The 14,114-nt window shown below is 32.8% G+C and overlaps 1 protein-coding gene across 4 annotated transcripts in view; it reads right to left on the bottom strand.

The window, feature by feature from the left end:
* Positions 1-215: 215 nt before the first annotated feature.
* Positions 216-14,114, bottom strand: part of MEMO1 (mediator of cell motility 1) — a 123,263-nt gene continuing 109,364 nt past the window's right edge. For 3 of the 4 annotated variants that reach the window (XM_053891028.1, XM_053891026.1, XM_053891027.1), the window contains 3 exons: positions 12,257-12,333; positions 2,216-2,320; positions 216-888 (listed from right to left, as the gene is read on the bottom strand). In XM_053891028.1, the coding sequence (XP_053747003.1) occupies positions 757-888; positions 2,216-2,320; positions 12,257-12,333 (314 nt within the window). In that variant the 3' untranslated portion in view covers positions 216-756. Of the gene's footprint in view, positions 889-2,215; positions 2,321-12,255; positions 12,334-14,114 lie in introns of those variants that run through there. The other variant, XR_008418052.1, reaches the window with a different exon arrangement.

Below are 14,114 nucleotides of genomic sequence, written 5' to 3'. Positions count from 1 at the left end.
AAAAGGCAAACTATATGTAATTTTAAAAGCTAACTTTAAAATATGATTCTATCTGTGATAAAAAAAATCACATAAATATGTAAAAAATAAAATACATCCTAACATATCTCTACATGAGCTGAAGTTTACCACTTTTAACATAAAAATTCTGAGATGGAATTAATAAAAAAACAATTTTCTTATGTACCACAGAGCAATAAGTTTAAATCAGACTATTTTGAGTTGTGTAGCCCTTTATTAGCAACTAAAATAGAAGGTATCTGTTGTACAACACGGGTAGTAATTGACTATAACTGGAGATTTATTATATTCTAATACAGATCATTTATAAATGCAATTTCTTTATTAAAAAGCTTCCACCCTTTTTTGTTTGTTTGTGTACAATTTGCAAAACTATTCTGAAAGCGGAATATATGTGCACAAGTCTGCAAAGAGTGCAAATTTAGGATATGGTAAATGCTTTACAAGTTACTCTCAAAAAAACTGTCTCCCACAACTGGGCCTTTACATTGCCATCTTTTTTGATCAAAATATTTTGATGCCAGCCTTCCTTCCACTGCCCTAAACTATAAAGCATTTTTTAATGAGTTGAAATTAAGGAAGGACTACACCTACTAGAAAAGAAGAGAAGAAAGTTCTATTAGTTTGAGGTTTCAGAATCCCCCCAAACCAGGACCAGTATCTTGGTAAGGGCTAGGCTGGGACCCCGGACAGAGAATGAGTATGTGCAGGTGGCATCCCTGAGGATTCAGAGCTTCAGTGGACCGTGAGTGCTCCCGCTGCATAACTCACTGAACTGTCTTGCCAGTTTCTACACTGGCTTGACTGGGCATAATTCAAAAAGGAAAAGCTCATATTCATTCCATTCTTCTGGAGCTCTGTGATAGCCTGGGGGGGAAAAAAAAATTTGTTACAACAGACCTCATAATAAAAAAGTGAGTACTCTTTGAATGTGCTGGTGGCTTAACTTTGTCTGCTTCACAGCTGAAGCCTAGATTCTTTACTCTTCTCTTGATTTGTTTCTTGAATATCTTGTCACATATTAAATAGGTAAAACAGAGGACTCCTTATTTCATTCTCTCAAAGAACTTCTACTAACCTAGCTTCTTGATAAGTATCAGTCATCTTTCACCCTACCTTTATTATATTTAATAAGGCCACTTTCAAGAAAAATATACCTCTCTTTTCTCTAAACCAAATCGGAGCCACTTCTGTCATGAAATACTGGAGTCTCTTCTTTGTCTAAGTTTGACGAAATGTGAAATACATATATAAATTAAGTTCTAAATCCAAGAGGTAAACCAGGATTTTTACTTTAATTGTGGATTAGTTCATCATTTACTTCATTAAAATTTTATTTGCTCCAATTCAGACTTTAGGAAATTAGTGCAGCTTACCTAGTTTAAATTTCAAGAATTAGTTTAAAGCCCTGAACAGGCTCTTCTTCCAGCCAATACTGCTTAAGAGAAAACCATTCCTAAAAATCCACAATGTACTAAATCAAATTACACTAAACGAAACTGGACTTCAAGGTCCTACCCTACCCTGTTCTAGACTAACATTACCTTCTCCGTGATTTCTCTGCCTCTCCAAACAATGAACACATTATTGCTTCCTCCTCTCATTCCTGAGTATATACACTTTCTTCTTTCTTAAAAAGTCTCACATTTTCTTTCAGGAATGCCATACTGTTTTATTTATTAGAGGAAAAATTATTGTTATTATCTTTTTCAAAAATCCAACTACCTGAAACTTCTGCCTCTTACTACTCTTTACATGAAATATTATTGTTATAAAGAGAAAAATATATACATGCCATCTGTCTTGTGTTACTAAATTATGAGTATCTGAAGTTCAAGAACAGAGTCTTCTGTTTATTTTTTATGGAGTCTAGAACATTAAATAAAACCGAAAAATTAATAAGGTTACTTATTACCAAAGAACATATTGGCTGTGAGTCAAGAGAAAAACTAGGCTTCTATTCTAAATTATTTTTCGATATTTAAAAGAAAGCACTGGCCTGTCTTCCAGTAAAAACTTTATTCATGTAACCAAAATAATGGAAATCCAAATTATCTTAAGTGTACTAAAAAGAATATTTATTATATGTACCTAAAAACAATGCTAATAAGGTAGCACAGATGATAATAATTAAGATATTTTGAAACATCACAGGATCAAATGTTAAAAATTAAGGCTTCCTAAGGATACTCACATTTAATAACACCCCAATGGGATGTCTTCCACATATAGTATTATGGTATTTCTTCAAGTAATTGCTAAAAGATACGGGGTCTAATTGTTCTATAATACTCATACCCTAAAAAAGGAAGAGAAAAAGAAGATGAAAGACAAAGAAAAAGGTACATAATTTATTATTTTCTCATGACATTTTAAAACTGTTACTTAGAGCTAAAAACCATAATTTTTTAGTTAAAGAGAAGTAAAGAAAATACATTAAGTAATCCTTGTGAAATATCCAACTCATTCATCAAAGGTAATCTCATTATGGTCAACTCTAAACAATAGCTATACTTTAGTAACAGAACACTTCCAATCTTCAGTTTTAGTTTTTTCTGACCTCCTGGTATGTTTCTACAGCACCATCACCAGTTACCACTTGGGTCACAATCCTCAAACATTTCACAATTTTATATTTTTCTTATATAAATATATTTAGGAAAGTAAATCTGCTGTGAAAATGTTCATATAAAATCTAAAATTAAATTTGACATATGGCTGGTTTTTCCCCATAACTACCATATTTCTCCTGCCACTGGCATAAATAATTAAAAGTTTATTATAATTTAGCTAATTCCATAACATACACTTAAACATAACATGCAAGGCATTCTGAATTATCAGTATGTGATAAAAAGATAGCACAAACTAAGAAAAAGCTACCATATTTTAATTAATTTAAAGCTCATAAAAGATAAATGCTTAAGCAAAATCGTCCTTCTTTGAATAGTTGTTAAAAATCTTTTTCTCTCTTTATACCTTCAACTATAATGCATTATATTTAAGATTTTAATTCAGAATCAAAAATCTTATTAATATTATTAAAACAACCACTATGACTTGGACACTTATTCACACTAAATTCCATACTCTGCAAATGCCTTTAAATAATGTGTTCATAGTACAATAGAGAGCACCTTTAATAAAGCAAATAAATCACTGATTCTCATTCATTCACCAATTACCTTACCTTGTTTTCTAATGCAGGTAAAATATTTTACATTTGTGTCCAACAGACTGGACTAACATACTCTGAGAGGAATGTAAATTGTGGTTTAACCAGGGAATCAACTGCTATATTTTGTGTGGTTTTTAAATCATATTTCAACATGTTTTAAAACAACAGCAGTGGAAAAGCACCTAGAGTAATCAGATGAACACTCATCTGAAAAATGACAGTAATCAGTAGATCAGTAGGTTGCATACAAGTACTGCAGTGGCAGCATGAAAATTTAATTTTATAAAGAACCTGTTTTCAGAGTATTCAAGTCATTCATAAATATCATCACACTTTCCTGCAAATACATCTGAAAGATAGTTGTGTGTATGTAGTCAACTTTCAATTGACTGCACATCAATTAGCCACTCTCAGATCTGTCCACAACCAGTGTTTAATGTGCTAAGTTGTTTTCCCTTACAGACCAGGAGGCTTCCAGGTCAACAGTCTCCAGTGACATATGGTGCAAGTTCAGAGAAATATGAACAAAAACTTAAACCTAAGATAAACAATTAGTATCATGATTCTGGTACAAAGAAAATGACACAATATATTTCCAAACCAAGTAGTAATGCAGAGATGGAGTTACAAATCTCTTCCATACATATGGATAATCAAGATATAACTTCCTACAAGATGAAGAAACTGAGGCATTAAAAAAAAAAAAAAACAGTTAAAAGCTTGCCTCTAAATTTCTAATATGAGGCTCTTTCTCACTGACTTACTCTGCTTCATATAGTATAAGAGACATACAAACAATTCTTTAAATACTCTCACATAGTTGTAACTGGTACACACATTTTGAGAGAACTTTTATTGTTTCTGGATGAAGTTGGGACAGCTTACCTTAAATAGAATTATACTCATCAGCAAATTAGGCAACACTGAGGTTCTGTTATATGTTTTAATATTAAAATCTTAATGTACATTTTGAACAAACTTCTCACATTTATATATTGACATGAAAAATTCAAAGAGAAGAAAACTTAATGCTCAAATTTGTTAAAGACAAAGAATTCAAAATGGCTGGCCAAGAAGCTTCATAGAGAAAGATATAAAGTTATACATGTAGAGAAGACACTACTAAATAACGTGTTCAAAATTAAGATATAATGGTTAAATTACAGAAGGGAAAAGAAAAAATTGAGATGATGAAAACTAAGGGATTAAAATTAAATTTTTAATTCCCTAAAGTGTGTTATATACCTACAAGGACAAGAATCAATTCCATTACAATCAATTCTCTGACAAATAAAGATAGTGAAAGGGTATGCACTTTTATAAAGGGATACAGAGAAAAAATAAGGCTTTTCTCATGAGTGAAAGTCTCCAATTGGAAAATTCATAAAGTATTGCAAACAACAGCAATAATGATAATGAGAAAGAGGATATCTATGAAATAATAGAGAACATTGGCATATATTCTTTTGTATATATTTATATTTTGATGCTAACAATTTTTAAATTACTGTTACCAAAATTCCAAGGAGATGAAAATGCTAATTTAATACTACTGCCAAAATTCGCAGAAGATGAAGAAACTAAGTGCTTCTCAAATATGCTTAATCTTCTATTCCCTAAAATACTAGAAGATATGATCAAAGAATCTGAAGTCCAGGTGATGAGAATCTTGCCTAGGGCCTAGCACATTGAGAATCTGTTGGCATGAACTTAAATCTAATATGAAACAGTGAGGATCTAAGATACAAAACAAACATCATGAACTCCAAAAGCCTATATCCATCACGATGTGGGTTTCTGAGAAATTTAGCAGCCTTCAACAAGAAATCCTCAGACTGAAAGCTAACTCTCTACCTTGAGGGGGGACAAGGGCAGAGGGAATCTATCATTATGCTGACTCTCCAAGTAATGAGTAAAAAAGCCTGTAATGTCAAATTCCAAGTGGCAATCCTAAACGAATACACAGTTTTAACTGACAAAGCTGAAAATTCAGGACTCTGATTAAGACAACAAAAATCTTCCCTTTTAAAAAAAGTTTATCAAAAAAAAAAAAAAAAAGTTTATCTATGATATTTAATTTAAATTAAAATTTTTCAATGTTTATTTATCTTTGGGGGGGGGGAGAGAGAGTGGGGGAGGGGGGAGGAGCGGGGGAGGGGCAGAGAGAGAGAGGGAGACACAGAATCGGAAGCAGGCTCCAGGCTCTGGGCTGTCAGCACAGAACCCCATGCAGGGCTCAAACACATGCACTGGGAGATCATGACCTGAGCTGAAGTCGGATGTGTAACTGACTGAGCCACCCAGGCGTCCCAAATTTAATTTAGTTTTAAATATTATCACCCAGAAGCAATCTCCCTCTAAAGTAACAAACACAAAAAAGGAGCAAACGTTTTTAGAGGACTTTAAGACATAAGAACTAAAACCATGTCTTTTTATTACTACAAACACATAATTAATCCCATATTATCATTGAGGCCTCATTTTCTAAAGTAAGGATATATATATATTAGAGAGATGAGTATACATTTAGGGAGGCAAGGTAAGAAAAGGAAATATTCTGCTTTCTGTAAGAGGCGACAAGATAAAATCTTAGAGTGAAAGAAGTTTTATGGGGGAAAAAAATCACCCTAAAGACAGCAGTGCTAAGAAGCAACATACTAATAAATAGCTCTCTTAAAAGAAGATATTATAAAACCTTGGCCTAAGTTCAAGAAAGAATAGGAGTAGACAAATATGAACAATTTCACTTACAAAAGAATAGGAAGAAAAGTAGCTCAAGTTCAAATTAAATGAAAGGACTACGAGTAAATTTGGAAGGAAAATACATTACAAAGATGGCTACAATGACACTTTCAGATCCTCTTTGCCGAATCATAAATAAGCTGGCAATGTCCATAATGACACACTGGTCTACATCAATAGTGGTACAGAAAAAAATTACGTTATGTGACATATATAAAATATGTATGTATGTACTTATGTATCTTTAATGTTTCTAGTAAATAATCTCCAAAGTACACAAAAATCAATGTCTTAAAGTATGTTCTGCTTTGGTCACTATGATTACTGAAATTGCAAAGTACTAATTACCAAAAACATAATCAGGAGCCAATTCTATTGTAACACTTCCAGAATCTATATCTCCTGTAACTGGTTACTTTTTTTCCCCCAATTACAACATCTGGAAGATCCAGTTTATTTTCCTATATATTTTTCTTTACATATCTTTTTCACATAATTCAATTCCAAGATATTCAAATGTTAGAGATACAATTATTTTGCAATAAGAGGAAAAGCTGTTTTTTTTCTGTTTTTGGAACCTAGAAACCCTTTTACTTACTTTAGTAACTATATGTAACAAGATTTTCCTGATAACAAAAAGAGCCAAAACTTTATTACACACTAATTTTGAACAGATTGTACCTAAAATTTTATAAATAGTTTTTCATTTTATCAAACTTCAAAAGGCATAATAATTACAATTCAGAATTGCTAACATTTGCTAATACATCTAGAGAACCATCCAATTATATTTGCTCTCAAAAGATTGCACACATAAACTAAAATATGGTTCTCGAATGAATGAAATAATTTATAACATAAAATGGCACTTTGGAAAAGGAATATACAGAGGGATATTCACCATTTGGTTATATAAATCAGTTAAAAATCAGGTTATATAAGAGTCTAACAATGAGTGTACATATATACATATATGCATAAAGACATACATACGTGATTATATGTATGGAACTAACCATTCTGATTATTTCAACCCATTTACTCCAATCCCCCAGAATTGACTTATAACTTGAATTTAGAGCACGCTAATAAAGGAACGGAACACTTATGAGCCATTTAAAAATTCTATAAATAGAAAGGGACCACAAATATCAGACTCCAAGTCAACTATCAAATCAAATATCAAATTCAAACATATTAATAAGAAGCAAATACTCAATATTCAGTAATTGTATCCCAGTCTATTTAAATAAAAATTTAAAAATTATGCCCTGGTGATTTTGGACATCTAAAGTATGGTAAATCGGATGCAGACTTAGAAGCCAATCTTAAGCTTACTGGTTCTACATATACTTTTGAACAAAAGTTCTAATTTCAAAGACTTAGAAGCTACCAGAGAAGGCAACAATTTCAGGAGAATTATGAGAATGATGCCAACGGATAAATGTTACTCTTTTTGCTCTGCCTCAAAGTAAGAAACCAAGGTCTATCTGCCTAACTGATAATATACATCAAGAAAGATAAACAAAGCTACTTCTCTTAATAATAGCTAACAATCAATATAGAATTAGAAGACTAAAAGAACTGGCGCGCCTGGGTGGCTCTGCCAGTTAAGCGTCCGACTTCAGCTCAGGTCACAATCTCACAGTCCATGAGTTCAAGCCCCACATCGGGCTCTGTGCCGACAGCTCAGAGCCTGGAGCCTGCTTCAGATTCTGTGTCTCCCTCTCTCTCTGACCCTCCCTCGTTCATGCTCTGTCTCTCTCTGTCTCAAAAAATAAAATAAAAACATTTAAAAAATTTAAAAAAAAAAAAAGAAGACTAAAAGAATTAAGTACGGATATTTATATATAAATATATATATACACACACACATAGAATAGTAAATAATATTAAAGTTTTTAAATGTGACCACAGTTCTAGAGAGTTCCAAAGAATGCCACTATGTTTGGTGACTTCAGAGCACCGGGTAAACTAATATTTTGGGGAGAACATATCTCTGTGCTAAAAGCATCAACTCATGGATTCACAAATTCTTACCTGTGCAAAATTAAATGTTGCTTAATTAAAGTTGACTAATGATTTAAAGAGCTGAATAGAAAACAAGGGAAGACAGATAAATAGGAAATTTTGTTCTACTTAAACAGATTAGGGGCTATAGTAAGACAGTTTAAATTCACCTAACAAAGCAAATTTAGGAGTAAAAAGATGTTAGGACTCTTTCCATACTACCAAAAGGCGATCTCCTGGGGCAGGTATGGGCAAGTCTATTTTGAAAAAGTTCCATGGATGATTTAGGTTATAAAGACAAGGTTAAGGATTACTATAGTAGACAGTCTTACCTCTGGTCTGGCTCTGATTACCATCTACCTGTTAGAACTCTCAAACTTACTCCAGGCCTATTCTCTGGGCTTCAAGCCAATATAGTTAATTCCTTAGCAAAGCTCTGTTTAATACTTCTGAAAGAGATCTCAAATCTACCAACTTCTTTCCATATCCACTTATACCACCCTAGTCCAAGTTACTATCATCTCTCCCCTCAACTACTGCCCATGTCCATCATTACTACTCTTGAACCTTATGTAGAATCCATCCTCTACACAACCACCAGAATAACCTTTAAAAGAATGTGATTACATCATTTTCACTTCCCCTTGTACTTACATACATTTCTTACCCTAGAATATAAAGTCCTCCATTATCTGCTCTCTGTCTGTCCCTCCTGCCACAGCTTGTACCATTCTTAGCCTTACCTACTGCACTCCTGCAACACTGTCCTTTTTTTCCTTTTCTTCACACACCAGCCTCTTTCCCATCTTTGCACAGGGAGTTCCTTCTGTCAAGAATGCTCTCTCCTCAGATCTGAATTTGGTTTGCTCCTTCTTACCATCACTATCTCAGCGTAATGTCTCTCCTCAGGGAAGTATTTCTACAATCACTCAGTCACCAATCACTCAAATCATTTACCATTTCAAAACCCTTTCTATATTTTCTGTATAGCACATATCACTATTGGAAACTAACTTATACATACCCTTACCTTTATAATATATATACATATTTTATATATATATATATATATATATATATATATATATATATATATGTATATATATCTCCTCCTGTTAGAAAAAAAGTTCTGTGAGAGCAAGTGTGTTTACTGCCATATCTCCAACAGTGCCTAGGACTGTAAGTGCACTTGAAAATAACTAGCAAAATGAAAATCCAAATGCCTACCTGACTGACATGTCCACTTGGATATCTTAAAGGCAACAGCAAATATAACACATCCTTAATGGATTTATGATTTCCCTACTTCCGAAAACATCAGTCCTATCTTCTTGTGCTTTAAACCTAAGTGAATAGTACCAACATGCAACCAGCAGCATAAGTCAGAAATTTAGAAGCTATCCTTGATACTTCCTTCCTCAGCAAGTTCAAGCAATCTCCAAGTCCTATCATCAATCTATCTCTTAAATACACTGGATATATCCACTCTGTCCCTCTCTTCCACCATCACCACCCTATCCACTGTCTAAATTACCATCTGTCACCTGGATTACCAAACTGGTCTGCTGATTTCTCTTCTGGCCTCCCACGCAGCCTACTTGCTACACAGCAGCTATGTGATCTATTCAAATACAATCTGATTTTATCACTTTCCTATTTAATACCCTTTAAACAGCCTGCTCCAGATTCTCTAGCTTCATTTCTCACCGCTACCCTGTCCATTCTTCCATTGATTCACTCAATAACTATATATATTTAGTACCCAGTGAAAGGCTGAAAAAAAAAAAAATGGACAAAGATCCTGATCTCATAAAGCTTATAACCTAATAGGGAAGGGTATCACCAAACAAATCAACAAATAACAAGTCACACAGTAATTAATATTGAGAAGAAAACTTAAGTAGGGTAGGGTCATAGAAGGACGGTTTACCATAGGGGCGTAATGGAAAGTTGTGGGCACATTTTTGCGAAGTCCCAATAATTAGAAGATGCTACTGGGAAATTTAGTGAGTGGGGTCCAAGGATGCTGATTGTCCTCTAACACAGGACTGTCCTCCACACAAATAACTGTTCTCATCCCAAAGCACTCTGACATGTCCACATAGATGAAACAATCATGTATAATTCTTTATACCCTTAACCCTATTTTATATATAAATACTAAGAAGTTTTGCCTGGTTTTAATATACAGTAGATTCGCCAGGAATTTCCATATCACGTAAACTGAGGGAAGGCTATATTTTGTTTAGGTTACAACTTTACTAAGAATTATTCACCATTTTGGGAAATCGAGTCACCCTGCAACACAGCTTAGCAATGTGAGTCACAAATATAAAATAACTGTTTAGGTCTGGATTGGTAGCTGTTATATTAATGATACAATGTGGAAGCATTTAACTACTTCATAATGTCTCCTAATATAGTTGGCATCTGGGTGCTTACACTATTAAAAAATATACTAGTTTATTATAAATTACTTTCCCTTTATTTCTTTGTCATATTACAGTTAGGGTATTTGCTTAATTTAATTATGTACGGAGGAAGATTATATTCACTAATTCATTCACTTGAAAAATATTTATTGAGCACCTACTAATGTTCTACTCACGACTCTAAGCACTTTGGATACGTCAGAGAACAAAATAAATTTCCTAACAAAACTGTGATAAGTACAATATTTAGTTTGTTGAAAGAAAAACTGCAGCAGGGTTAAGTGGATTGGGAATGCTAAATGGGTATGATGCAAAATTAAACAGGGCAGCCAGTACCATTGGGAAGGTGAAGCAGAGCAAAGCCACAGAGTAAGTGAGACAGTCGAGTGTAGAAAGGGCAAAAGTCCTAAGCTAGGCACATGTATGTCATTTTCATGGAACAATAAGGAGAGTGTGTGTCCTAAATATCTCTTACATCTCTACACCATAATAGCTTCTAAGTCTGTTCAATGACTACACTGTAAGTTCCATGAAGTGGGAAACAATGTTTTCTCTTCTTAACATCTGCAATACTTCACACAGTACCAGACACGCATTAGACACCCATTAACCACTTGCTACATGAAAAAAATAAATGACAACAGAACCAGAAAACTTTTCTGAGGCAAGTGAGCACTAAGCCTCAGAAGAATAAGATCAGAAGGAGAAGCCAGAAAAGAATTAAAGACTGAAACAACAACATCATAAAGGCAAAAAAAAAGTCAGTAGATTAAAATCCAAACAAAATTCCAAAGCAAAAGTGTTCAGACATAATTGGATCTAAGTAACAAGATAAATTTAAATATGATAAAATCTCCTAAGTAACTAAATTTGCATTCATTCCATTTTGCTTTTAATAAAATATACAAGATAATAGCCCAGCTATAGTTTTAGATCCAGATTCTTTACTAAAATGTTTTATCTACTTTAGACTAAATATTCTTGTACTAAAACATATGCATAAGGCTTTTCAAACAGGGGTAAAGTTGATTTTAACAGATCACAGGCTTAAAGTCTGATGGAGTTTATAGAGACCACCTACTCCAAGTCTCTTATCTTAGAGATGACAAATTGAGGACTAGGGAACTAAAATGATGTCAAAGGTCAGAGCAAATTAGTGATTTATCTGCTATATTTAATATTCTGTTCAAATTAGAGATTCATCTATATTTAGTATTCTGTTCAAATTAATGATGTATCTGCTATATTTAATATTCTGTTCCAATCAGTGAGATATCTGCTATATTTAATATTCTATTTTAGGTAAAAAAAAAAACAAAATTATTTGTATGACTTTTTAAATATGAAAACAAGTACTATGACTACTGTACTACTTCAAGAAAAATGACAGCAAGATCAATGTCTACTGTAGTCCTGGGCCATGTAAGAATACAATCATATTTTTAAATTCTATATATAAAACAACAAAATGAAACACCATTTCAGAAAATCCAAATGGCCAAAAGATACAATTAAATAATAAAATAAACTAAGAATTTGCTGTGGTTGTTTCTGCTTAAAAATAAGTAATGGCATTAGTATCCTGTCTTCCCTAAACCTGAGACACTCCCCCAAATAGCATCTAAAATCCAAATCTAATTATTCTTAGTCTCATTAATCAAAAAAAGATAAAGGAAATTTCAACTAATAGAAAAGGGATTATTTTTATAATCAATATTCATATGATGATAAACTATATTTTGCACATTTAGTTAGGTAGGTAGGGAAAGAATTATTAGTCCACTGTATAATTCAACATATTAAGTCTTGAATCACTAAACTGAAATGAAAGAAAACACCTTAGAGCATTAAAACCCACACCTGAAAGACTTACCATTTTATCTAGATGTTCAATGGATCTATAAATCTCCCCCTGGGATTCATCATAGTAACTGTAACGGAACCTTTGACCTTGAAACAAATATCATGTACAAAATAAAATAGGGAAAAATTAGAAGCTAAAAAGAAAGCAAGCGCTTACCAAATAATTTCAGTTCTCATGGAGGGCAAAGCACAGCTTAAGCCTCTGAGAGAATCATTCCCAAGAGCCCTTGTACATAAAAATAAAAGGCATATTTGGGAAGGTGATAAAGAAATGATATATCAACAGTGTTTTATGATGTTAAAAACTATTTCAAACTGTAGAACCTTAAAGTGACGAGCAATACAAAAGACTAAGGAAACAAAACAGCTTAAAAGTTAGAAGCAATGTTAAACATATTGTATCAGTCTGTAACGGAAGGTAAACCCAAAGAATACGATTCAAGGAAATTTGGTTTAAGAAAACTATCTCAATGTAACAAATCAATGGAAGCTTAGCTTTTGCTGGATAAGTACAAAGATTTGATCTCTATTACAGAAAAAAAAAAAAATTGCAGGTCAGAGAAACACATGGCTTATGTGATTTTTATGACCTCAATAAAAAAATTTATCTCATTTTTGCAAAACTCTCTACTTGAAAAAGCAATACAGGTGCCTTAAAATAGGAGGCACAAAAGAATAAATATAATAAATAGTCCTACTCTGACAAAATCTCAGTAAGAGTACAAGCACAGAACATTCAACGTTTAGCTCTTCTCCAAGAGAGGGTAAAATGGAAGAAGCTTGAAAAGAAGACAGAAAACAAAAGGCTCAGGTAATACATTTTGCTTCCTACTATAGTTACATAAAAACCAGAAGTTAAATATATTCATAACTAATTGTGGTTATCTTATTCCACTGATTATGTTGTATTTCAGATACATCTACACTTGTATTTATTTCTGTGATGCCTATGTAGGAACTCATTACTTTTGTATTTAGTCATTTTTAAAGATCCATCAATGCACTTAAAAAGTATTAGAGTATACCAGTCATGTATGCACACACTATGTGTCTTGTAGCTTCATTTTTACACCAAAGTTCACATATACAATTATTATCTTCACACCCGAGAAGATGGGTTTCTCCAGCTGGATAATTATGATTTCTAAGTTTTCTGTTTAATCTTACTAGAAATGACGAGCAACGGAAAATAAAAAAACTTCTTTGATGCTCTTTTTTGGAAAAAAAAAAAAACCACACATCATAGTTCTCAACACTTCCTTTACATGTTGATGTTGGTCATATTTGATGGTCATCTTTCTATAATATACTGTATTTCCTTAACTTTCACATTTTAGCTTTTCACATACATTACTATGTACAATTACTCAATGTAGCAGTTCTTACTTTCCCTCAAGAGCTTCTATTAAATCAGTATTGCATCTTATAATTCATGATATCCTAGAATCAGCAATAGGATTCTAAGACGATTATCTGCTTTCTGGATACAACAACTTTTTTTGTAAACACTGAAGATTACTAAATGTTGCCATAACTATGAGATCCATTACAGTCCTTGCACTGAAAAAATTCTTACATAGTGACAATTCATCACTCAATGCCCCTATGTTAAATAACTCATCATACATTTCTTTCAAAATTTAGAGTTAGGCTTAGTTTTGTTTTTCTTTACAGAATGTACGTACTTACTCCTACCTAATAATGAGACTCTATAACCCTATTTTTCCTATTTTCCAGGTGGCTATTGGAAGGCTCAAAGACAAATCTAAAGCCTGTCCCAATAACTCATTGATTCAATTCATTAGTACGAAATTTCTACTTCTATTTCAAAGTTTTTTGGATAGAGTTATGCCAAATCATTTGTGAAA

Source organism: Panthera pardus, unplaced genomic scaffold (genome assembly GCF_024362965.1).
Source record: "Panthera pardus isolate Hobbes unplaced genomic scaffold, ASM2436296v1 HiC_scaffold_26, whole genome shotgun sequence".
Classification (NCBI taxonomy): Eukaryota; Metazoa; Chordata; class Mammalia; order Carnivora; family Felidae; genus Panthera; species Panthera pardus.
This window is presented reverse-complemented; position numbering and strand designations above follow the sequence as displayed.